This window comes from Porites lutea, chromosome 9 (assembly GCF_958299795.1).
Source record: "Porites lutea chromosome 9, jaPorLute2.1, whole genome shotgun sequence".
Classification (NCBI taxonomy): domain Eukaryota; kingdom Metazoa; phylum Cnidaria; class Anthozoa; order Scleractinia; family Poritidae; genus Porites; species Porites lutea.
In genome coordinates, this window is record NC_133209.1 from 10,729,739 (window position 1) to 10,757,188 (window position 27,450).

Sequence of the window (27,450 nt, forward strand, 5' to 3'; positions counted from 1 at the left end):
TGAAGAATGCTTACAAGTGATCAGAGGTCACAAAGGTACCTCAGTCGCATTCTAAGGTTTTAACCTTGGTTGCCTAATTGAGTGCTCACGGAACGGGTACGTTGTTGAAGAGCTCACCCAAATTTGTTTATTTCAAGGTTACTCACTTTGTTATAGTTACTCAACCTCATCATCCTCAGCGCTTTTCTCCCAGATAGTCGGAGGCGTGGATAAATCTAAGAAAAAAAGCCCTGGGTACCCTGTGTTCAGCTCTCAAGCACACAGTAACAACTCTTGTCCATGGCTGCCATAGCCTGCGCGTAGACGAAACTAAACCTTGGTTAGCTAACCAGAGTTTAGTTTTGTCCGCGCGCAGGCTATGGCTGTCACTGCCGGGTGATATGGTTGTGCACATGCGTAAGGTACTGGCCATCGCCGCGGAGACTGCTGAGTTAACGTTGGTACCGTGAACAGGGCTGAAATTGGTATTGACCCTTTGTACAGCCACCCTCTCCCCTCAAGCTAGGGCGAGCGTAGTACGTGAGGAAAAACTGTTTGAATGCAGAGGTCCACGCCACGCGTAAAAATAACTGACTGGCTCCTCTTGCCGGATCTCTAATTAAAGAGATGCTGTAGCCAGACGTCACTTAAAGTGTATTATAGGCCTATAATAAATCAGCCCTTCGCCGTAGTGCCAGCCCTACATTCAGTTTTTCTTTTATTTTGTAGTGAGTGAGGGTTCACGGTTAGGTAGTTTAAGTGAGCCTGGCTGACTAACGAGCCCACGCCTCATAGCCGTGATCGTGATGTGATCGTGATGTGTGTTTATTGTGTAGTGGAGACAAAAATAATAGCCGTGATCGTGATGTGTGTTTATTGTGTAGTGGAGACAAAATAATCGATCTTTTACTTAAATTAGCCTGTAACACTACTCTCGGACCAAAAAAATTAGTTGCATGATCAGGAAATGACAGTTTTTCGCTGCAAAACTTTCCAAAAGTGCAAATACGTTAGCAGTGCTTGTTTTTTGAAATAGACGAAAATTATGCTCGTGATGTCGAATTATGCCCAAAATGATGCTGGCACAATTTATCAAAGCGTAATTTAACTACTCATCGATGTTAATTTTTTAATCGGCTCTTTCGGGCATATACAACCTGCGAAAACAGCCGTTTCTCGCCCCTATCCGCGCCGCTTGGGACGTTTCGAAAGAAGTAGGCGACGTCTCTCGTTGTGAAACGTCCCAATCGGCGAGGAGCTCGAGCGAGAAGAAACGGCTGATTTCGTAGGTTAGCATAATAGACTGATTGTAATTGACTGAAATAAGGGAAAATAATCATTCCTATCACACTATCTCTCAAAAAAGATCTCGTTTGCGTCTGTCACGATACGGGATGACACGGGATACGCGTAATTTTGTGTACTTTTTTTCACGTTTTGCAAAAAGAGTGGGATCCAGCAAAACGAACTTTGATTTTCTCGCAAAAGATTTCTCGGAATGGACCGGAGTAAATTCACGGAGGAGTTTGCAGTATGTGCAGGTCTTCTGAGTACACGTCCTACAACTCGATCCCCCAACCCCTCCAGTTTAAGCTGTTACACCCGCGCGTTCACCTACAGCCCTGCAATACCCAGCGGTAAACTCACGATGCAGCCCGCAGGAACAAATTTAAAAGTGGGGGAGAAGCTTATGTGTATAGCAGTACCAGAGGCTGGAGAGTCATACTTTCAGATAGGTCTAGGCACCTCATTAAGTGTCCTCTAGGGCCCTCATGCTGCGCAACGCTCTTCCCCGGTAAAAAAGGGAATGGAACTTGAGATCAGAGAAGCTCTTATTTAAGTGCGCGATGTCACGCGCGTTAATCGTGACGGTGCGCAATGCATCGCTCTTGCCACGTTGCTTGGAACACGTTTACTGCGCATACTCAAAGACATCTGCATTTCGTGGCTGCAAATCGGGTACATCTTTTATCGATATAGTCAAAAAATTAAGTTCCCTCACGCTTATCAGAAGCCATTTAAAAATCGCCAGTGAAACTTATTTTAAAACGGATCAGAAAACAGTTGTTAAATGTGTGTTGGGTGATGTCTGGAGCAAGGTTACCACCGAGTAATGCGTTCTCGGTTGGTCAACAGCAACCATACCTCAACCACGACGCCGGGAACCATTTTCATCCTTCACCGAACCATGGTGCATTTGTGCAGCAAGAGAAAAAAGGAATAGGCCAGGGAGCTCATAATACAGCTAGTTTGAACAGTCAAGTTCAGAGAATATCTCAAGAGATGAATCCGACCATGAGAGGTGAGGAAATTCGTAATGACAGATTGGGTTACAAGCAAATTATGTCACCCTCTCGTCAAGATGTTAATTTCAGCCTTGATTTTTATGATGTATTCTTTCCATTTCACCTTCGAAGACAGAGAAATATTGTGAAATTTTATCCAACTAGAGAATCGCAGTTAAACTGATTTCGTTGGACTTTCTCATTTATTATGGCGTCATCGGTTTATGATAACAGGTTTCTCGCTGTCGTGGTATCGACGTACTTGTACCGGTATTTTTTTCCTCCTGTGTTTACCTTGTATAATTTAAGCTTGCAACTCTGAATTATTCAAGTCAGCGTATAGTTTTGCAAGTGTAAACTGTGGCTTAAGCTCGCGTAATATACCAGGTTTTTTCAGCCAAATAAGTTTTGTTTCTGGAAGTCTTCTGCTCGTAAAATACATGTAAAAATACACTTTGAAAACGAGACTTTAATTTCCAGATTGCTCATTCTTAAAAGTTTGTACAGTTCACTGTAATTTATCATCAATGGTAATGTATCGTTAAAATTTACTGTTTGTTTGGTTTTCACTTATTTGAACTAAATTAGTATAGACATTAATGTGCTAAGTTTGCAATTATAGAACCAATTTCACCTATTTGGTGTTTTATTTTGGAATGTGTTGCCGTGTGCTGTTTCAAACTTTGTCACCAGCGAGTCCCCTTGCTTTACCAAGTGAAAACTGATCGTAACCTTGTGGCCAGTCATTAGAGACCTTTAGATTTGAGTATGAGAACAACTACAAGTGCGAGATTTGACTTTACGTTTTTCACGTCTACTAAAAAACTAAACACTTCAGAAAGCTTCACCGTACTTTTTTCACCAGAAAAGTTAGCACTGTTATCTTTATTGAAGGAGGTTAAGCCCTCTACCGGTCACAAAATGGCAAAACCTTTAACACTTGATAACTTGCTTCCATCACCACGTCTTTCTTGCAAAAACATGTACTAGAATGACAATGGTTATCATATTTTCCGGCCAAAATGATGCTGCTTCATGTGCGTACGCCGCTTATTATTGAGAAAATCCCGTACTCGTAGTTGTACTTGTTTTAGAATCTAGAGCTCTCTAATAATGGTAGTTGATGGTACATGTACAGTAGAATCCCAATTTCTCAAACCTTTTGGTTTTTGAAGTTCCCGATGATTTGAACCAAACTTATAACTTCCCTTCAGCAGTCAAACACTGTAATTTTACCCCAATTTTTCAAACCCCTTGATAATTTGAACCAATTTACCTTTCCCAGGGTGCTTTGAAAATTCAGGATTCCACTATAGTTTCAACTAGCACCACCTTTAGGCCATTAGCTGTCATCGACTATCATCAACTACCACACACTTTGACCACTTTTCAGTTTGTCATGGTAGCTGGTACTTTTTCCTTCCATATTCTCACTATAGTGAGTGTTTTTAGCTAGCTCTGCTCTGAGTTGACAAGCTCAAACTTTGTTAGCAATCAACTTCAAGGTTGCTTTAATTGTCCCTAAGACCAAAACAATAAAAGTTCTTTTCAAGTGACCAGGAAAGTTTCATTTGATGGAAGTGTCCCTTCTTCTGGTTCCTACTACTGAATCAAGGACTAAAAATACATCTGTGATACACTGCCATGAAAATTAATATCACAAGCCATGATGATAAATTATAGTTAATGATAGCTTAACCTCTTATCACCAAAGAACTACAACTGTATCAGGACTATTTGGCTTGGCTAGCTGTGAAACAGGGGTACACTTCTTTACCATCTGGCTCTTGAACTTTTGTAGAAATCCTGAGCTTGTGCATGTTTGTTGGCTTTGCATTGCTGATGAGGTCTAACATACAGGTATCTTTGGTTGCTAACACTCACATGAAGAGTAGCCAGGGGAAATCCCTGGCCCCCGAACCTTATTGACAGCCCTACATACCTTCTCTTTTGACATGTAAATGGACCTTTTGGACATCTGTATTACATGGCTATTTCAAAAGACAGTAAATTATAATAAATTATGAATAATTGTTACCTATTTGGGCAACAAAGCAACTGCTCCTAATTCAAAGCAACTGCTCCTAATTTAACATGTCTGTGCAGTTTTCCAGCCAGAGCGCGCTGTTGCATGAATCCCGCAAAAGATCGAGAGATGGCCCCCACCAAAAGCGTTCAAGGGCCATTATGGCCCTTTCCTTTTTTAATTGCCTGGGCTTAAAATGGTCTCTGTTACTTCAACTACAATAATTTTCCAATTAAATAGAATTTTTAATCAAAAGAAAAACGACTCCTTTACCTTTGTACACAACATGAAAATCAATCGATGAATCTTCTTGAGTTTACCTGATTTACCGTGAGTGGTCTGGAGACCACTAAGCCTTGACTTGGCTTTTGTAATATCGCAGAAGCTCATGGGTATCCATCATGGCGTCTTGAAAAAGGATAAACCTGACAAACGCATTTTCGAGGTCTATCAAAAGTTTTTTCTCAGAAGTAACGAAAAAGTGGATGGAGACAAAGCAGTTCAGAATAAGCAAATGAAAGCAGATCTTGATGGTGAAGTGGAAAATGAGATGAAAAAAATTACTTACTATTTTTATTGCGTACATTCTGATTGTACTGTTTGCTTTATTACCAAAGATTTCCTCTATTGTGTATAAAAAGGAACGCTCCATGTCAGCTTCAAATGAACTGGCATTTTCATTTCCTTAACTTTCCAACTGCTTCTTCTCTTTTGCATATTAGAGAGATACTGGTACGTTGGCCCTTTCTTGAAATATCTGCCCCCCAAAAATGGGTTGTAGGGGCCACTTTGGCCCTCAAGCACAATTTTCTGGCTGGAACGTTGTCTGTGTAAAGTGGGTGTCTAGCGCCTTGGGTTCAACCGCTTAATACGCATGATGGCATTAGGGATGATCTTTGTCTTCTTTTGAACAAATCCAATTTCCTTTGATTCTCAGGATACCCAGGCTCACCACCAACTGGACAACAACAGCAGCAGCGTATGTACCAAGCTGCACCTCCTCAGTCGATGAATAACTCCTCCCTTAATCCATCTCCATCAGCCACACCACCAAGGCGAAGTCCAGTCAATCAACAATCTGGTGAGTAAACACAGATCTTTTTATATGTACTTGTTTGTGTAAAGCATGTCTTTCTGTAAACCAGCTCTTCACAAAGACAGTATTGTCACACCTCCTCAATGTAGATACCGAAGGGCAGAGCCCTTTGCAGAAGTGCCGGTTCTATAGTGGTAGCGATTGTGTGAACTTTGGCATTTTTGGGACCAGAAAAACTATCTGTGATAGAGAGGTGGCAGTGTTATAGATGTGTCCCTCAGGGTATTAAAGGATGTTACGTTCTACCATAGTGAATAATCATAAAGAGCTATATAAAGGTTGGAGAGCTTCCCTTTTTTGTGTCCCTTTTGAGTTTTGAAATTTTGTACAACCAAAAATTATATGTACAAAATGTTTGATTATTTCAGGTTAGAGGTCAGTCATCATTTTGAATGAAAAACTTACAATGTTCCACTTGTTACTTTGAATTTTGTAAAATGAGTTAAATACTCCCAATTTTTTCATTCAGCTATTCTTTCTTACCTTGCTTAAATTATAATGATGTTTTTGTCAATATTTTGCCCCAATTTCTGTTGTTTTAGGGCTTCCTGGTTTCCCCTCAGCGGCTGCTCGACCTCCTGCATCTCAAGCAGTTGTCAATGGTCCAGTTACAGGGTTCACACCATCACCTCAGGGACATCATCAAATGGAGCTGCGGTCTACTGGAAATACAAACCCATCAACTTTTCCTACACAGGCTTCTCAGAGACTTTCAGCACCTTTGTCACCTGGGGCTGCACTAGTAAATGGGCTCTCCTCACAAGCTCCTGTCAGTAAGTTTGTTTCCCCACCCACAAGTAACGTTCAGGCTGGGTCAGCGTTTACTCCTGTAACATCCTCTTATCCCAACCAACCAGTGCCTCATTCGTCGTCTGGATCGACCCTCCCAGGTCAACAACAGCCTGGATTGCCTGTACAGGGACAGACAAACATGCATCAGGGTCAACTTGGGCAGACAACGAGTTACACAGGACAAGCTAGAGGTTTACCTTTAGACACAGCTGGTCTGTCTCCTCAGGGAAACCAAACATCTGCGCCCCAAGGAACCCAATCATTTTCAGCTCTTCATTCTAACAAACCCAAGAGGCCTGTCATGCCAGGCGACTCAGGAACAGGTTATCCTGGACAACGTAGTAGCCCATCTCCAAGGTCCACTCCCCCTCCCCCTGTAGGTCCACCTGGTTCATTGGTGTCACAGGGATCAACTCCACCTCCTCCATCAAATTTACCGGGGTCCTCCATGCCTCAAACCTCTTACAGTGGTCTGGCATCAGGTTATCCCCCAATGGGACAAGACTCTCAAGCTGGTACAAGGCCTATATCTTCACGACGAAGAATGTATCCTGCTCAGGTATACCTTAAATTTTAAAAAAAGAATGATTATTATTACAACAGAGCCTTTTCACATGTTGCGAGAAGCTATGCAAATTTATTGGAACAAAAGAAAGTTTTTACATAAGAAAAAAGGTTTAACTTCCAAAGGATTGGTTTGGATTACCAACATGGTTGCCACTAAGACACCAATATGGCATCATGTGAACACCTCTATATTAACTTGAACATTTTCATGAGAGAGAGAGAGGCTACAATGATCAAATGATAATTTGTAAGTTGACATATGAAAAAAAAAAAATGAAAGAGAACAGAGTACAAGTGCATGCCCATACAAATACAAAAATTTCTTAGTTTTCTAATACCAAATGTGCCATAATTTTAAAAGCATTTCTGATATAACTGTTTTTTCCCTCCTAGTCTGTACCACCCTCTATGCCTGGTTTTCCAGCTGGAATGATGAATGTTCCTGGTCAAACAAGCCAGATGTATCCTGGACAGATGCCTGCTATGGCTCAGCAACCTACTGTAAGTGCTTTTTGAATAAAAAAAAATGGTAAAAAAATGCACTTTATTTGTGTGTCAATGTATTTAGCATGAAAGTACTAATTGGGGACACTTGTTTACTTCTCCAACTGGAGATGGAACTGCCATTTTATGTGGTCATCTGAGCCATGTGAAGGTCTAGCTGCTTGCAAGACAAAGGAAGTGCCTTCATTTCTCAGATATTTTAGTTTTGGTCTGGCCCCAGGAAATGAACCGGCGACCTCCTGCTCTGCAGTCAAGCGCTCTATTGACTGGGTTCATCCTGCCACGGTATATCAGGTGCAAAAAACAGAAAGTATTTTAACAAAAGAATGTTTGATTGACCATTAACTTTATATCAGTGAGGCCTAAAGTGGTCAGTTTCCTGAGTTCCTTGGGACAAAATTGTCCATAAATCACTGAAAACAGAACCTTTTTAGACAGCCACTTCTCCCACTCGTGGTTGGCCGCTTAATGGAGGGTTTTACTGTTATTTTTTGTATCTGCAAGGTAAGTCATTCTCACAAGATAACTTAGGGTACACTACAAGTGTAGGAACTTGATTTTCAAAAATTCAAAGTACTTGCCAAACATTCACGATCAGAACTGTTATTCGGTGAACATACATGTAATCAAAACTCTGCACATTGGTCATGAATTCAAATCACTGGATAGACAGAAGAGTGAACATGCACTTTTACTGTGTGCATGTAACTTGGAAATTCCATGAGACTGTGAATGTTTCATGCTTATGTTTTAATTGCAGTAATGTATTTGTGGTATGTGTTTGTAGGGTGCAAAGAAACTCAATGTTACAGCTTGCCATTAGGACAAGCTGTGCCTAGCATGTACTAGCCTGGAAGTCATTTCAACTAGCCTGAACAAAATTTGATGAACAGGATTGATTACAGATCTTCTGTAATTTGAATTCCCCCCAAAAAAATCACTCACCCATCGGGTAAGAACAGAATTCCCTAGCCTGACAGCAAAATACACTAGCCCCAGGCTATCGGACACCACTGTCTTTGCACACTGGTTTGAGTAGTTCCGCCAGGACTTGGCTGATCCACTTCTAGCTCTCCAGGGATACGTTTGTTATGCAAATTTGTATGTATAAAACTATGACAGAGTAAGTTCTTCCTAGTTTTTATACAGATTTGCTTCACTGAAAAACACTTAGAGACTACTGTGTGTTGCAAGGTCCAACTTTTATTCATACTGATGCTGGTAACTTTCTTTCAAACTTTGCAATAATTTTTTATTTGATTGGGTATTATTAGCATCTTAATTGCTTCATTTGTTCCCCAACAGATTTTACAAACTGGTATTTTGAAATTAACTGTAACATGTTTTTTTTTTTCTGTAGTGCAGATGATAAGAAAAATACATTGTTAAATGAAAAATGTTAAATGACTTTGTTTTCAGGGTCCAAGCCTCTCTCAGTTTCCTTCATCTGGTGGAATGGGTTTGGAAGGTCCCATGGGGCGACTTACAGTCCAGGTACAGTGAATACTCTGCAATAATAGTGCTTTATTATCAAAGATAATCATATCAGTTTTATCAGCAAATTCTAAAACTCAACTGTAAAATTATGTATTACAGCATATTGCATATAATGAGCTGCAACACACTTGAATACAATGTCCATAAATTTTTAAAGAACATTCATGTGATTAATCACACTGTCCTTTGATATTTATAGGATTTCATTCTCAATTACATACTATTCAAGGTCAGAAATTGCATGCTACTTTTGGTTTGATTTGTTTGTTTGTTTGATTTTTCACATTGTAACAGTCATCTGTCATTCAACCTATCAATCTTCTGGAACAGAGACATGTCCTTCCCACAACCCCAATTGAACACCCAACACCTAACTTACCACAGGTAAGTGGATGGTTCTTTCTACCTGCCTAAGGATTTTTAACTGCATATTGTTGATAAAGAGCAGGGCCGGAATCAGTGCAATGTTGAAGTTATTACAAGGTATTGTCTTTACTAATAATACTGTGAGAGTATTAAGACAAGACAAGACAAGACAAGACATTTATTATCATAATATTGCAAGTTCCATTTCTTGGCACGCAGTTAGCAAAAAAATGCTAGTTGAGGCATGCCAAATTAATTCTATTATGAATCAGATATCACAGATAATAAGTAAAAAGCAAAGAAAAAGAAAAGAAGAAACGTGTGTAATAAATTCAAAAGCAAGAAAGACAAATCTGTTTAATGCAACCTGTGAAAGAAGCTAAGGTTTAGGATTTCGCGATTTTATTCTCGTGTTATCATGGTTGCATCACAGGGGGCCCACACAATCTGTTTGTGTAGCCGATTGTTATTTTATAGTAAATGTACTGGATTTACCGTTTGCTTCACCTATAGCGATATATCGCTAACTATGTATATAAATCAATGATAAATAAACGTTGAATTACCTTACCTGTGGTGTATAGTCGTCCTTTTGCCTCAAAAGCGTTTTTTTGAGCGATTTTGAATGAATTTGAGTTCGCCGTTGACTGTTCCATATAATAGAAGGACAAGGGAGCAATCCTTGTTTTGAAAGGGTTCAGCGCCGGAGCGATTTTTCCCCCCAAAATCGCATCGCTCCGCTTTCAAACTTCGCAGCATAAAGGTCAAAAGATTCACGATTCTTCTCATACCTTCCAATCGAAAATCCATCCAAACAGCCCGGAGCTAGTCCTCGAAGAAAATTAAAATACCACAGTATTCGAGCGACTGGAATGCGTAGCGAGATTCATACGTGCCAGCCAGAAACCGTCCCGCTGATTGCCTCTTTTTGATTGGATGTCGTTAAACAACAAATGTTTACCAAGTCTTCTTCATCAGTTATTATTTAACCATTTGTTTAACGACATCCAATAAAAAAAAGGCAATCAGCGGGACGGTTTCCGGCTGGCACGTATGAATCTTGCTATGCATTCCAGTCGCTCGAATACTGTGGGATTTTGATTTTCTTCGAGGGCTAGCTCCGGGCCGTTTGGATGGATTTTCGATTGGAAGGTACGAGAAGAATCACGAATCTTTTGACCTTTATGCTGCAAAGTTTGAAAGCGGAGCGATGCGATTTTGGGGGGAAAAATCGCTCCAGCACTGGAACCCTTTCAAAACTAGGATTCCTCCCTTGTCCTTCTATTATATGGAACAGTCAACGGCGAACTCAAATTCATTCAAAATTGCTCAAAAAAACGCTTTTGAGGCAAAAGGACGACTATACACCACAGGTAAGGTAATTCAACGTTTATTTATCATTGATTTATATACATAGTTAGCGATATATCGCTATAGGTGAAGCAAACGGTAAATCCAGTACATTTACTATAAAATAACAATCGGCTACACAAACAGATTGTGTGGGCCCCCTGTGGTTGCATCAAGGTAATCATCTTTGTCTTTTAATACTTCAGTAATAGTACAGTAATAATAAATGTACTGTTAACAGCAGTTTTTCAAGCTCAATGGTTATGCTTTTCAAAGTCACCTTTTGGTGATCTAAAATTACATATATAGGGTTGTTACTGGACTTTTTTTTTTGTCTGAAAAAAAACGAATGTTAGTTAAGGAGGTTTGTGTGTGCAGACATGTCTTTCTTGACTGTATCTCGGGTTTGCATATCTGTCTTGAATTCTCCCAACATCCTCTCATGTTTATATCAGGCTATGCAAAGGCAGAAAAGGTTTCATATGTAGAAAATAAAACAGTCAAGAAGGATTTCTTTTTATTAGTAACAATCATAATCTGTTGTTAACAAAGTTGTCATTGTATTTGTTAGTTGGCTTCGTTTCTTTTATGTAATTCTTCTATACTTCCTCTTTTCTTTTTAGGATATTCGTAAGAAGAACTGTGACCCAAGGTAATATCCATTTTTCCTTTTGATTGCACTTGCTCTCATGTTGTTATTGAAACCAAGTGAGACGAGTTTGCTGTCAATAACAAATACATTGTCTTCAGAGCTTTCTTTAACCTATACTTACTTTTGTGTTTTGCTTTTTTGGTGACCTGGTAATGGTAGATGTGAAACTTTTTATTTGAGACACATCAATATTGTTAGGGTGTGCCTTGTCTAACATAGTTTGAGATCAAATCAGGGCATATGTATTCAGAAGCCCCTGATTTACCCTCATTCAACATGACCTTTCCTAGGCTATTAAAAGTACATGTACAGTCAATCTGCCTTGCTGCAGTGAATTGTCACTAAGGACTTATCTATCCACTGTACATTTACTTATGACATTTTGCTCTGTTGTTTAGACTGTGACTCATTCTTTTTGTTTGTTTCTTTGTTTGATTTTATAGTGTACTGTGCTGTACATTGAATGCTGTTCCTGAAACCAAAAGCCTTTTAACAAAATCTAAGCTCCCATTAGGAATTCATCTTCATCCATTTAAGGATCTGCAGGTCAGTTCCACAGTGAAGGGAATGCTTTGAATTGTACCAACAAATGAATTTATACTTTTTGCTTATATATGAAGAGTTTCACAAGCAAAACAGTAACTTGTTTTGATAAAGTACCTTCAGAATCTTTTAAGTTGTTTGATTACAACAACCTATGAAATTAAAAAAAAAACATATTTAACTTCCTGAGGGAAATAATGCATTTTCATAATTATAACGAGGTGGCATGGCTTAGTGGTTAGTGCATTGGGCTTGTAATTCAGAGGCCCTGAGGTTAAAAGGTTCAAGTCCCATCCTGACCCGCTAGCTGGATTTGTTCTCGTAGTTCTGAGTTCAAGTCCTGGGCTATGCTTGTAAATAGCCAACTAGTTTGCCTCTGGCTAGTTGGGAATCTTAATCACTTTATGTTCCATTTAAATAATTGTTTCATTATCCCTGAAAAGCCCTAAGCGGGGAGAGGTAAAGTATTATTATTATTGTTTTTATTATTATTATTATTATTATGACATAACTCAAACTGTGATTTAAATAAATACAAAATAGGCTTACCTGTCTGTGTACTTGTGAATGTACAGTGTACATGCATATCTGTTATAGGTTAAATTTAAATTCAGGTTAAGAATTTTCAACCTAGTTCAGTTCTCATTTTTTTTAATCACCTAACCCTACTTCATGAATAAATTATAAGAATTAGAAGACATGTTTCATTTGGAAAGAAACATATTAGAAGTCTTAATGTTGTGTTTCCACAGAATCTTCCAGTTATACATTCCTCTGTTATAACAAGATGCCGTTCCTGTAGAACTTATATCAATCCTTTTGTGACTTTCACGGATTCCAGAAGATGGAGATGCCCAATGTGTTTTAGAGTAAATGAAGGTATGTCATTGCAAGACCTATCTTATCCCTTGAACATCTTGAATGGATCATTACATACTGCAAGTTCCTCTGTTTGATCTTATATTATTATGATATCAAACAAATGACCTGAAAAAAAAAAGTGTGTTGCCATGTGTACAGTGAATTCCGTATCCTAACAGACAAAAGCAAATACCTTTTTGTTTTTGCATTGTAAATTCAAGAACAAATTCTTGGATAGTAAGCTTTATAATGTGGTTAGTAAAATTGTTTATCTGCTAATCCTTTGGGTTAGTAACTGTTATCTAAAAACTTAAATTTAAGACCTGCTTTCTGTATAATTATTATTGTTTTGTAGTCCCAGAGGAATTCTGTTTTGATCCTACAACAAGGCAGTATGGAGATCCATCCAAAAGACCTGAAGTTAGGACTGCAACTGTAGAGTTTATAGCACCTTCAGAATATATGGTAAGCAGATAAAATTTAGTCCCTGAGACTACTGCCCACTGAGTATGTCATTTGTAAAGGAAACCCAAATACTTTTTTACCATGATATATGACAAGCTATCATTTCCTTTGCCCGGGATATTTTTTGAGGACACTTGAAAATACAGCTGTATTTCCCATTATTACACATAATCCAAAATAATAGAACTTTTATATCATACGTGCTGTGTGTGCCCCCCCCACCCCACCCCCTCTATGAAGGGCATGCATTGTAGCTCCCAACTTGGTAAAGTAAGGCCACATTAAGTTTATTTTCAAGCCTGAATACAATTAAAAATTAATATTTGGCTTTTCAAGAAGTTTGACAGACTAATCAATGAATACTTATTTTTTAAAATGTGTTGTGTTTGTTTTCAGCTGCGTCCCCCTCAGCCAGCGGTCTTCCTGTTTGTTTTGGATGTTTCTTTCAATGCTTTAGAAACAGGTACATTCATGGTTCTCAGCAGTCAATAGCACTGATATTGGGCTATGACAACTTACTTTTTACCATACTATGCTTACTAAATAGTATGTTTTTGTTGATTAATCTTTTTCTCTCTGTGAATTGGAATGCTTAAAAAACAGGGTACATTGTATCTGATTGTTCTGAATTCACAGCCTATCAAATTTTCTTAAAAAGTGTTTTGAAAAGGACATTATTAATATGAGTTAAAAGACCCTGGTGATTATGTTGAAAAAATGCAGAAGCAGAAGTTTAACCAACAACTTTTTTGTAAAATTAATAATTGAAACTCAAGATGGACATTACATGAATAAAGAAAGGCATTGATCCATTCTAGACTGTTTTAGAGGGTCTTTTATGTTGCAGTTAATTTTTTATCTCAGGTAATTTTTATATTTCTTTTTTTTTTCAACTTCATTAGCATACATTACTATACCCAAAAACAAAAGAAAAACAAAAATTACCTGAGATAAAAAGTTAACTACAACATATATCTTACAGAGACCACTACTTTACTGTTTACTGCTTATGTTTTTCAGGTTACCTAAATATGTTTTGTAAATTACTAAAAGACAACCTTGATAAAATGCCAGGAGACCTGAGAACACAGATTGGATTTATAACATTTAATAGCACAGTTCACTTTTATAGCTTAAAGGTAGGTGACTTCCACATAACTGGCTTATGCTAATTATGTTAGATTCTTCCATACTGGAAGTCTTTTTCCTCTCCCTGCGCTAATTAAGACACTGAACTCATCCATTTATTTCGTTTTCCTTTTTTTGCAGTCTAAACTTAGCCAACCTCAAATGCATATCGTATCAGATTTAGAAGGTATGTGCTTGCTTCATTTTGGTAGACGATACAGTTAGTGCTTGTACATGTATTTGTGAAAGCCAAAAAATTGATACTACGTCTCGTTATTGTATTTTTAGATGTTTTTCTGCCTTCCCCGGATGATTTGCTGGTCAATTTAAATGAAAGCAAAGAGGTGAGCAGGACTCTGCTTTAAAAAGCAATGGTTATCAATTTTTCTATGGGCTACTTAACTCAATTCATCTGAGTTTACTGTGATGTGGAATAGATCAGCGGTATGTAACTTACTGGTAGTATCAAACTTCTAAGCTCATGATATTTCAAGGCTGTGCTCTAAGGAAAATTGAAGGGAACCCAGTGCTCTGAAACTGTAAAATCTAGGGTGTCCAGCATATGATTTGTATGAAAAATTTGAGATTTTCTAGTCACCCAAGGGCAAAAGTTAGGCACCAGGGGCCACCGGGCTCTGCTAGAGCACAGCCCTGTATTTGGCACTGTATAAAGGCAAGCAGGGATACTCCACTTAATCAGTGATGGTTTGGAATGTATACATTATGCACGTGCATACAAATGCACTTGGATAGGATGGCATTTGAAAGAAATGATTCTCTAGGGTAACATCGCGTGGTCTGAAATGGGAAAACAAAATGTACAGACTAAAGGCATCTATTAATGTATTATTAATTCAAACATTTTTATCTTGCCTCTCTGAACATATTACTTTTTATTGGTACACTTTAATAAATCATTTTATGGGATTCTAAATGAGCATTTCTATCACAAACACAATAAAGATGTTTGTGTTTGAAGGAGATGATTAGTACTGTACACAGTGTGAAATGTTACACACGATCTCTCAATTTGGCTGTCAAATACTTCTCTCCTGCAACTGCCACGTAAGATGTAAAGAAGTTTTAAAATTATTACCTTTCAACAAAATCAAAGGCTCTTACTCAGGGATTAACTACTTTCCTAATCAGGATCTGAGTGTGTTAGTAATAATATTTTTTATCTTGTTTTTCAGCTAGTATTACAGCTACTAGACTCTCTTCCAACATTGTTCAGCAAGAATCCAAATGTGCACAGTGCCACAGGGGCAGCCATGCAGGCAGCACTAAAGTTAATTGTAAGTAGCCACATCCTTCTCTTACACATAGGCAATTGTAAATACAGTGGAAACTCTATTAACAAACCTTTATATAACAAAGTTCTGGGTATAAAGAACAGGCCCCTGTAGTAGTAAAATATATGGAAAAGAACTTCAATATTTCCAAACTTATATAGAGGTTCCACTGTGGTCTGGTATTTGCCATACATTGTAGATTATAGTAAAAGAGAACCTTGCCATTGAGAGGATAAATGGCTTTTGTAACGACATACAATGCTTGGGGCTAAGAGAGAGGTTATTTCATTGAGGTATCAAGGTCACAGGTAGATCAGGTGTCGCTAATTTTTCTTCATGAAAATATATTATTTTTCTTTGCTTTTTGAAAAATATCATACACTATTACGCCCAAAAAGAAAAAAAAAATCGAATAGGCTATTTGCACTATGGTGCCACTTAACTACTGTGCTACGACCAGAATCCTCTTTGTTTTTCCTTTCATATTTAAATTTGGAAATCCCAGCGAGGTTTGAATAACAGTAGCACTAATCTACACAAGAAAGGAAAACCCTGAAGGATTCTGGTCAAAGTAGTAAAATGACGTGGTCATCGTGCAGATGCCCTATTAAAGATAGATTTGAACCACAACAGACATAATAATATAAGAAGGCTTATGTTTTTTTAGCCATTGTGATAAGTTAATGTTTTTTTTTTTCCTCATATGTGAAGGGTCCTATTGGTGGCCGTGTGACAGTGTTTCAGACAACTCTTCCTAATATTGGTCCAGGGGAGTTAAAAAAGAGAGAGGATGGACAGAAATCCAGCCCAAAGGTTGGTTACCAATTAATATGCATGTTCCACGAGACAAAGTCTCTCAATGGTTATAAGACAAGTTATAGTCTCTGACCTCAGGACTCTCAGCTGCCAAGAGACAAATCAACATGTGCTGTACAGTTATGCTACATGACATACACTGTATGCCATAATCTTATTGTGGCACTCCAACAGCTGCAGCTGATTCTAAATCATCAGGGTTTTTTTTTAGCAAGATGTTGTGTGACTTTGCAGGGCTGGCATTATGGGCTAGTGGCTGGAGATTTCCCCTGGCTACCAAGAACATGACCCCAGCTATTTTCATGGTTAAGCTGTTTAGTTCCCGTCCCCACAGCTTAGAAACTAAGTGATAGCTCTGCTTTGAATTGAGGCGTTTTAATCCATTCGCTCTTGGGAACGCGTTTTGAAGCTAGTCGAGTGGTCAGTGTCTGGGTATAAAAAGCGAAAACTTACATAAAGCCGTTTACAGAACGTACACGTCGCGGCCTTCTGATCGGCATCCAGATGAAGAATATTCGCTTCCGAAGTTTGGGCATGCCCAGAAAACAAAATTTCTTTCCTCCCTTCTTCTTTCGCTTTTCTTGTCTCGCTTTTTTTTCTTTTGCTGGGAATTTACACTGTACTAGGTTTCATTTTGGAGGGGAAAGTTTCTGGGAAAGCTTTTAGGATCTTATGATTAGCTAAAAGGAAAGGTAGGTGAGTAGTGAAACACGATTTTCATGGGAATTTTCGGGTCAACGTTACACGTTTTTTTTGCCTTTTTTCTCTGGCCTCCTTTACTGAATCGTGCTCATTCTGGTATGGTTTAAAAGATCTGACTCTTCGCCCTGTACAAGTTGACCGTTTGAACTGATGACTTCATAAGTGGTAGAAGGGACGTGGATCCACACGGGCGGTTCAGGGATACTCGAATTGTGGACAAGCTCCATTGCGCATGGCATTTTTTTTAGCTTTGTTTAACGGAAACTTTCTCTAAGTGAAAACTTAAATTAATTTCTGTAAATTTATACCTAATGAAGAAACATTTTTGCTTACTTTCCGTGCGTAGGATGTTCAGAATCTGACACCAGCAACAGATTTCTACAAGAAGTTTGCCTTGGACTGTGCTGCTGAGCAAGTAGCTGTAGACCTGTTTTTGTTGTCAGGACAATATGCTGACATTGCAACATTAAGTGAGTATTCTGGTAAAGGATAAATACCTCTGTGTCGTGGTATCTTAATCTCTCAGGCTTTACAAAGCAATTGCTACACATTATTAAAATGTTCTTTGTTTTAATCTCTCAGTGTGTGCCTCTAAATATTCTGGTGGATCAGTGATGTATTACCCAGATTTCCATGCGGTCAGGAACCCAGCAGCAGCAGAAAAATTTGAAAATGAATTTGTGTAAGTAGTTATAACTTTTAAAGGTTAATGCTGTATTCCTATTAAATCTTAGGAAGATTCCTTCAAAAAGAATTGTTTTCAGTTGCGTGGGCGATGATGATTTATGAAGGCTGTTTCACAACAATTCTGTCCATTTTGTTTAGTGTTGCCAAAACATGTAGCTTTCCATTACTTACTGTAATGAGAAAATCACAGCTTTGTGACAGGCATGTGTTTCTAAAGGGTTATTTTCAAAGTTGCAAACTAGAAATATGTAGATTTTGCCAGGGCTAAAAGCGAAGCTCTCGTTAATATACTAAAAATAAAATCGGGTAATGCTAAACCGGCGACGGCAACGAAAACTGCAAAAAAAAAGGGTCTCAATAGCCAAAACAGCACACTTTTTTGTACATTTCTTTACCGTTGTTTTGCCCGACTAAAACGTGAAACTTCCTAGTTACACGTTTTACGAAGGAAATGTCGTATGTTTAAAGTGTCTGTTTGCCTTTTTTTAAAACCTTGGTGGCCGCATTGCTAGCATTTCTCGTTTTCTCACCGCGGCTATAAAATTATCTTGTTTTTCTTTCAGCGAACTTCGTCTCCCTTGATTTTTACATGTTATGCTATATCTCTTTCTCTAATATCCACGTCAGTGTAGTAGTACTAAAGGTGACATTTGGCATCGACTTACATGCAGTGGGTGGACGAACGTACGGACGGTCACGTGATTGCCAATTTTCTCGCGTCTATTGGTGACCATTTTTTCTTACCCATGGTGCTCCGCTGCGCACGCGAGAGCTCCGCTTATAATAACTGCTAGCGAGACCAATGTTCACAATGCTCTTGCTCCAACGCTGTAGTTTGCCCAGTTTTCACATGAAAAAGGTCCAAACGTGCATTGAAAAAGGTCCATTCGTGATTGCGTTCTCTGCATGACATTCATTCTTAGGGCAAAGAATGTGGCTTCATACTTGTCGCGCGTTTGTAATAGCAACCTGGATGCGGTTGTTGAAACGTTGGATAGTGCTATCCACTGTATCTAGTCCAGCGGATAAGTAGTAGCGAAACCAGTTGTGTTATCCACTGGATATAGTTTCATGTGGTTAGCTCTATCCAGCTTTCGAACAACTAGACTCAGGATTTTAGGCTCCTCTGGTCACCCGCACACCCGCAACAACAGAGATGAACGTTAATCTACTTTTTTGCTTTGTCATTTGCAGTCGTTATCTAACAAGGAAGATTGGATTTGAAGCTGTCATGAGGGTCAGGTGTACTAAAGGTAAATTGCAAGTAAAGTTTCTGCTTAAACTCTTCGCACCTTGATATTTTGTTTTACTTAAAGACTTAGCATTTCAACGTTGTTTTTCCCTCCCCTTTTTCTCTCAACAGGTCTTTCTATTCACACGTTTCATGGCAACTTCTTTGTACGCTCAACGGACCTAGTTTCCTTGCCAAATGTCAGCCCTGATAGTGGATTCAGTATGCAGATTGATATTGAAGACTCGTTAACAGACTCTAATATCGCAGTGTTTCAGTCCGCACTTCTTTATACAAGCACTAAAGGTAATGTTGAATCAAACAAACCGGTTGCAGTTGTACCTTCTCTTTGCACCCCAGGCTCGATTTCCGCTGCTCTCTGGGGCCTCCTTGAGAAGAGATTGTTCTGGGAAGAAGCGCGGGCTCGTTTCCAGAACAGTGGCTGGTAATCGAGCCTGTTTGCACCGTCAATCACTCTCTTTACTTAATGTCATAAGTGACACTTTTACTTCAAGGCGTTAGTTGAGTTACCTCGGGTACCAGAGGTTGTTTCTCGTGGGCGGGATTCTTCGATGTCGCCGTAGGCGACAGATCTTCGGCCGAAGGTCGAAGCCACGAGCAGTGAAGCTTTTTGTTGGGTCACTAGAAAGACTTTACGCAAACCGGAAACCGTGCATTAAAGTTGAGTAAAGCAGTGAATAAAATGCAGTCCCTTGGTAAGTTAAGGTTTAATTTTGTTTGCAGGTGAGCGGCGTATCAGAGTGCACACACTGGCGTTACCTATCACTAACAAGCTGGCCGATATATATGCCACAGCTGATGTTCAAGCCATCGCTACACTCTTGGCTAAAATGGGTGAGTGCACTTAATAGTTAAACAAAAGGATCTGTTGGCTTGCACAAATCAGCTGGAGTTTTTGCCTCTCTTTTGAAATCAAGTTGAACTAAGGCAATGCGGCACCATTCAGGAGCTAATTCATTTTTATTTACCAGTGAGAGAGTATTGCAAGAGAGTCCATCGAGATTTTTGTGTTTGTGTTTGGTAAATTACCGTCAGCCATCTTTATATCTCTCTCATCAGTTCCCATACTTGCAAGTTATCACTTAATTTAATTGTTTTCGGACGCACTGGATCGCTTTTCTTGTTATCATGGTTACACTTTGGGTTAAGGAGGTAGAAGTAAGAATATGACCACAAAAAGCGCTGCTCATACCATTTGGATGCGAAATTAAAAGTGCTTCCCAACGTTTTTCACCAAATCACTGATAACTCACTAAAAATAACAAGGCAATTCTCAAAACGCGTGAAAATCCAGTGGCCAGCGACTACCTTTAAAAATCTGGCCTTTTTCCTGTATCCACCTCAAATACCTCGAGGAATTGTCCTTACTTTTTCTCTCGGTTCATTTATCATTGATTAATAAATTAGTTTTGTACCTCACTGACTGTTGCAATGTTTTTTTTCTTGTTCCGCAGCTGTTGACAGAACATTGAGTTCCTCGTTAGGCGATGCAAGAGAGGTTAGTGCTACATAAATAGAACGTTTTCTCTTCATTAGTGGCGTAGATCAAACCCAGTAATTAAGTTTGTAAACAATTGAATTCTCACGGCAAGCTAATGAAAGAAATGCTGAAGAAGCTTCATAAGAAGAGTCACGCGGTGGCTGGTTTTTACCGCGAGCGAGCCACACACTCCAAATGAAAAAGTTAAATAATGCAAAGTAATGATAAACAGGAGGAGATATGAGGATGGACAGAGGGAAAATATTTTTTCTTCGCCCCCGTTCCACGCGGCTTCTCTGCTCGCCTCTCACGCGTGCTCTTGATCTACTGTCGTTTATGACTGTAAAGAAATATAAAACACTGCTCGCACTTTAGTAGTCGGGAGAATATATCTGTAATTCTGATACAGGGAGGCAGAACAACCTAGTACAGTATCACAAACAGGATCACAAATCTAAATATTTAAAGCAGCTTGAACTACTTATTAAACAGTATAACAGAAAAGTTTGCGAAAAAGATTTAATGCTTGAAGTTTAAACACACTCACTGACTGACAGATAGCTTATCAAGATCCCTGTTGACAATGAACTATTTCACGTTGTTTGTTAGGCTCTGATGAATGCTTGTATAGACACTCTTGGAGTGTACCGTACATCAGTGGCAAATCAACCTCAAAGCAGTGGATTGCTAGCCCCTCATTCCCTCAGATTACTGCCTCTCTTTATATTGGCCATCATGAAACATGTATGTATTTGAACAGATGTGTTTGTTTGTTTGTTTTCTAATGAAAGCATCATCTTGTTGCGTCATGCATGTAGTGGAGGAAATCAAAAGCAACACGGTGTTGCTTCTGTGGAGCTACGTTAACGTTTCATTTAGCCCAGCAGTTTTCCAGTGTGTAGGTTGTAATCCATAGTAATCTTCTCCATCCTAAAGTACTCTATGGGTAAACAAATATTTTGAGGTCAGTTTCCTTCTGTTGTTGCCAGAAACTTCCGAGTCAGAGCACCAATACAGAAACGAGTTTAATGATATTAATCAAAATTCGAACCATTCAAGTTTCCAAAAATCTTACTTCTTCCTTATGCTTAGCAACAAGGATACAAAGACAAAAAAAGTGCTGACTTCTAGTTATCTTAAACGTTGTTGTTGATATGGAAAAGTTACCCTTTCGAAGTTTTTATTGAAGGTCGGTAACTGCCAAAATAGGAAACAAAGATGCTTGTGCTCTCTTTTGTAGTTTTCTATTCTCACTGACACTTTTGCCTTGCCATTATCAATCCATGCCAATCGAATTAGGTCGTTCATATTTGTTGAATATCTCCTATCTGGTTTTATTTTCCGTCCTGACATTTTGTTTATGTTGTTTGATCCTCTCAGGTGGCTTTTCGTCTTGGTTCCAGCAGCCGCTTGGATGAGCGGTGCTTTGCGATGCAACAGTTCAAAGTGATGCCTCTTAGCCTGGCCATGCTGTCTGTTTATCCCAAGATGTACCCAATTCATGACTTGTCAGATGAGGTGAGCATTGCCATTGCCAGCCCACCAAAGCATTTTGAGGGGTGGGGGACGAAGAAGGAGGCAGTTGTTGCTATGTCCATAGTTAGTACTCTACTAACTATGCTATGTCAAGTAAATCATTTAAAATTAGGGAAAGCGACGGGATTACAGTGTGTGAGAGGGGTTCAGAGAGGAAGCCTCCGTACAGCCCAACCAAGGCAAACCTCTTCCCTGTTTACATCACTTTTTTGTTTTATATGCCCTGGACTCCATAATTAGCCATGTCAGTCTAAACGAGTAAGGAAGGATCGTTTGGAGGGACAACACAAATATGTCGGACAGCTGCAAGCCACCTGTTAAAGACGCTCTCAGTCAAAGTTATTCTGACTGAAGAATAAGATATCGTGCATCAGGGTCTTTAAAAACTGTTAAGTAGTGAAGATAAGATTCATTTCTGAAATGCAGTTTGGAACACAGCTCTTGTAGTGCGCCACGTTTGTTGACCTTTAGGCAATCCCTCCAAACGATCCCAAAAAGCTTTATGGTCGCATTTCTTGCCCAGTTTTTTGCTCGTTTAGAACATGATGATTTTAAAAATGTTTTCTTCCACAGTGCGCTATTCAAACTAAAGCAGGGCTGGTTGCAAAACCTCCTATCTATCACTTATCGGGAGAAAAGCTGAGTCGGAAGGGAATTTTCCTTATGGACACGGGTCATGTAAGTATGGCGATAATTTCTATCAAACGCAAACAGCAAGTTAGTTTATCTGAGGGCTTCCTCCTCAGGGCTATTGCCTAACAGAAGACTGGATTCTACAGCATCCAAGGAACACATTTAGAAAGAAGTAGCCTGCGAATGCAGCCTTGTATCCCCGCTCCTCGCCACTAGGTACGTTTCGCGAGAAGCGAGGAGAGACGGCTGCATTCGCAGGCCAGGAAATAGGAACCCATTCTTCTTATGTGCAGAGATGTAAAGACAAACAAACAAACAATCAAACAAACGTCATTAGACTTTAATAATGGTTCCTTAAGCAAGAACCGGCATTTCTTAGCTTCAGCTATAGGCCTCCTCTAAAGCTGTGTTCACAAATAGAGGTGATGCAAGCAAGGCTGACCGCGCTTGGGCCAAACGGCTGACCGCTGAGCACGCGCACGGTCCTTGTTGTTAACTGTGTTAAATAAATATTTACTTAATTATTTCTGTAAGGGAGCGAAGCTGCACCTCTCCGATCTCTATAGTGGGGAAGAGTCACCAGTATCGGATAGGTGTTCATCAAGAGACTAAAAAGGGGACAGAGAGGGCATCCCCCATATACACCCTATTTCATAGGTAATTCGTCTCGAGTTATTTTTAGAATCGGGATAAAGTTACCTCGCGCGAGGCGTGGATGTTTCATGGAGGTTTCGCATGACCAAACGCCGTGCAAAACATGTCGGGCGAGAGGCAATGAAAGCGTAAAAAGATAGAGAGTATTCCTGAATATTGAAGCGAAATGAGTCGGCGCTCACCTGGGAAAAAGGAATCGCTCGACTCTTTATAGTCTCTCTGTCCCCTTTATAGTCTCTTGGTGTTCATACTATAGCGGATAGCTTTTAGTGGCGGCACGAAAAGCTATCCGCTAAAGTATGAACACTAGCCTAAATTTGTCTCCGTTAGAGCCTTGATACTTCGGCTGTTTTTGTTTAAGGGTTTGTTCCTGGCGTTATTTGCTGTGTTTAGATTGGCTACGTGATGGCGCATTACATTATCGAATGTATTTGACAGTGAGTGATCAAAATACTAAGATGAAATGTTACATGTTGTTTTTTCAGGCTTTCTATATTTGGGTTGCACGGGACGCTCCTATTGATGTCATTCAAGCGCTGTTCAATGTCCCTAATTTTGGCAGTATTCCAGAAAATTTGGTAGGAAATTCTTCTTCGTATCACTTTAATCTCTGACGGCTCAGTACTGAATAGTCAGCATTTCTTTTAGTTACCAGTTTAGAATAACCTTCACAATGCATGATCGATGGAAAATTTCAGACTCATGAAGGGTAGATATTCTTTTTTCAGTTTTTCTTACCCACTTTTCACCGAAGTGATTCAAAGTAGGTGATTGCTGAGTTGCAATATTTTGTTCTGTTGCAGGGTTCACTTCCAGTGTTAGAAAATCCCCAGTCAGAAAGAGTAAGGACATTTGTGGATTACTTGCAGTCACAGAGAACGTGTCATGCTAACATATATATTCTAAGGTATGTTAATTATCGTAGAGAAAGTGATTCAGGTTCCCTAGCGAGACTCGAGACGTAGCATAATCCCTCAAGTTACCAATCAGCATTAAAGAATTTTATTAAAAAGACATCAGCTAGACTTCTCTTCAAACTCTAACCGAGAGTCTGTTCGTAAAACTAATTTTTCTTCCTTGAAGGGTGGTTAAGTTGGAGGTAACATGTAAGTGTGAATTACCCTTTTTACAGTAAACGCTATGGCGATAAGTGACATCCAAGAACTATCACACAGACTACAGCTACATGCACGCTGTTAAGTGTTATCAAGATTGATAAGCTAGAGCTTGCGTTGTCCAAGTCATAAAAAGGTCGTCTGCACCTCTTTAAATGTAAACTTTAAGAACGTGTGAGCGGTCCAACAAAAGTCCTGAAGCGAGAATGAAAACAAGTCTGTTCAGAGGCCAACTGCGTGACGTCTAATATGTAGCTGTCAGTGAAGAGGTAACTCCCTCTTAAAATTGGTATTTAAAAATGTCACAAACAAATCTACGCCCGTAGGCACGAGCCGCTTAGTAACTTTCATTGTAAGTTTCCTTTTGTTTGCTTAGATATGTTGTAACGTTATTAAACACAAACCAATTTCTTTGATATCTTACTGTGCTTTTCTCTGCATTTTACAGGGAGGACAGTCGATTTCGAATGTTGTTCCTTCAAAACCTGGTGGATGACAGATCAGAGTCAGTTATGTCTTATTACGAGTTTCTCGTCCATCTTCAAAAGCAGATTTCCAAATGAGCTCTCTAATCAAACAGCGGGTCAGGTGATGATTCAGACAATGCAAAAGAAGCAATAAAAGGGATAATTCCGCTCTCAACCAACTCAGGGACAAATGAATGGCGTCTGCAGCACTCTGGAAATGTTCAATGTGGACGTAGATGAAAAGAAAAACGTACAGAGCTGACCCTTAGCAAAGTTAAGACGATAGAAAGAATATACGGAGCAATACGCAAGATCGATTTTACTTGTAACTCGCACATAAAGGATGAAGACATTTCAAACAAAAAGATGTTAGGTGTCTAGTTATAGTAGCCATAAGAAACCTGGGCAGAAATACACAATTTGTAGTTGCCTCTCCCACCCTATCCTCGCGCACAGAGCTCCAAGCTTTTTTCTTAAAAAATTGCGTCACGTGGCAAATAATGGAAAAAACTTTGGAGACAGCAACGGTTCCCCCTTAGGCCTGTTATCAAGCTATGGGATTGCGGGAATAATTCATTGCTATTGGAGATTATAGAAACCTGTATGGTTGGTAAAACTGCGCGACGGAATACGGTGTACTTTGTTTAAAAAACACTGCCTTCTTCTCTTACTGCTTACATTACGTCTGCGGATGTGAAACACTCGGACTTTTTGGGGATAGTATCACCAATTACGAACAATTTGTTGGTGGATTATGACCATACGGGAAAATTAAAAGTAAACATGGCCTGATGAAATACAAAGTACTATTAATTGGAAAAACCACCCATTTTTCAGAGATTTAAGCCTCGGGTTTGAATAATACTATTTATAATGTCTGTCAAATCTTTGTTAAAGTCGTTTCTGCTTGGTTATCTCTGAATCATCCGCAGTTACCCTCAGTTTTGATTGTGACAATTGAAATTACTCATCCGAACAGTGCGCATGCGCGATTGTTCTTTTGTTATAAAAAGCGGATGCTTACGAATTTTTATTCTGCGGATTTCTTTTTTTTGTTGTTTTCGTCAAAGGAGTTTTAGACTCAGATCAAGACAGTTTTAACTGAAATATTGAAACTTGTTGTCACGACGTCTTCGTCAGGCGAGTGTAACCATTTTAACGGTGGTAGGTACAGGCCTCTGTGGACTTAATTCCTGGGTGAATTTCTTCCTTTCTTTTTTTGTGTCGATTCTGTGCGAACAGTTTTGCTCTGAGTCTGAAATTCCTCTTGGCAATGTTTTGTTTTCAGAGTAGGAAAGCAAAAGAATTATATTTCTTACTCTGCAAATGAGACATTTTAACTACCGGTATTTAATTTTCCAGAAGGCAAATTTTGAAGTAAAGTTTAGATTTTAAGGCACGTTTTAATATACGTAGCCAAAAGGAAAAAAAAACAGTTGTCGTCGATGAGATTTTAATAGGACGATTATTTTTGCGCGTAGTTTTTTTTTTGTGAATTCGCACCGTTTCGCCATTGGAATAAGATATCATTAAGAGTTTTATTAATCTTGATTTTCATGGTTAAAAACTGACAGTTGTCATTGAGGTCAATGAGCAGTGCCAGTTAGAAGTTACCCTGCGAGCAGTGGTTTCAGCGTCCGGCCTGGAGAAACCACTGCTCGCGGGGTAGCTTGACGTTATGTCAAAAAGACAAGTTTCTTTAGACGGGGGAATAGAACTCACTGTTAACCTTTTAGTTCGAGGTGATAGATTTTCAGCATTTCATCTAACTAGCCAAGCTGGAATGCAATGGTTTGTCGGCAACCAATGGACTGGTTGCTTGTGATTACCAACTTCAGAGACATTAAAAAGTATTTATAAGATTTTATTTCGTTGTCTTATTGAGAGTAGGGGTTACTAAAAGCCATAGTACAGATCGAATGAGGCCGCGCAAATACAGAGGAAGTCTGTTCGGTTATCCGGGTGTTTTTTGTTGTTGCGGAAACTATTGTTGGTTAGCTATTGATTTGTGACGTAGGCATTATTCAGTGTGTGTTTCAATCTTTTGTTTCATCTCGTCATTTGGTGATTGCACCCATCCGCTACACCTGCAAACTATCCGTTATCCCGGCCCGAACTACCACCTCTTAACACGATCAGCGTGCTTCTTTGAGAATCACCGGAAAGTTGTTATCAAGGGCCATGGCTCTTGTTGTTATCTAAACGCCCTGCGATCAAAGGTTTCTTTCTGGCCTGGCTTTTAGCATGTGCGGAGTTGTTTGCGTCGCTGTCCATTTGTTTACGCCCCTGAGAGGAAGAAAAAAAAAAACAAGCCAACTACGTGAATGTCAGCGACGGGAATGACCTCGTACATCAAACATACTAAAACCCACAGCGGAAAGAAACCTGGCTAGCAGAGTTTGCTATGCTTGGATTTACTCCAAAGGAAAGATATCCAACAGAATATCGAGAATGAAAGCAATTTGATCAGTTTGGTCATAAATTAGAGACGCCCAACGATCGGTTTAGTGTTTTAAACGCTGTTTTGAGTGCCAGTGAAGCTGCTCTGCTCTCTGTGTTGCGGTTCTGTGATTTTAGGGCACCTTTCGCATTTTCGAGAATATGAGGGTTTTCTCATCACCTATCTGTATCAGAAAATCTTAGATTACCGTTAATGACTATTGTAAAAAAAAAAAAAAAAAAATATTTTAGGGGTTCTTTAACAA

General features: G+C 39.2%; 1 protein-coding gene across 1 annotated transcript; it reads left to right on the forward strand.

Annotated features, from left to right (window-relative positions):
- The first annotated feature begins 1,909 nt into the window (after nt 1–1,909).
- LOC140947233 (protein transport protein Sec24A-like) lies at nt 1,910–26,612 on the forward strand. Its single transcript, XM_073396292.1, has 28 exons — nt 1,910–2,281; nt 5,228–5,371; nt 5,929–6,737; nt 7,139–7,246; nt 8,669–8,743; nt 9,041–9,130; nt 11,086–11,114; nt 11,558–11,660; nt 12,410–12,536; nt 12,874–12,983; nt 13,380–13,446; nt 14,004–14,122; nt 14,253–14,298; nt 14,400–14,455; nt 15,305–15,406; nt 16,115–16,216; nt 17,268–17,391; nt 17,504–17,603; nt 18,803–18,861; nt 18,972–19,145; nt 19,584–19,694; nt 20,315–20,358; nt 20,950–21,084; nt 21,721–21,858; nt 22,450–22,554; nt 23,649–23,741; nt 23,967–24,070; nt 24,727–26,612. Exons 1-28 carry the CDS (start codon nt 2,065–2,067, stop codon nt 24,839–24,841), a joined length of 3,606 nt encoding a protein of 1,201 aa, XP_073252393.1. The 5' UTR covers nt 1,910–2,064; the 3' UTR covers nt 24,842–26,612.
- Nucleotides 26,613–27,450: the final 838 nt, after the last annotated feature.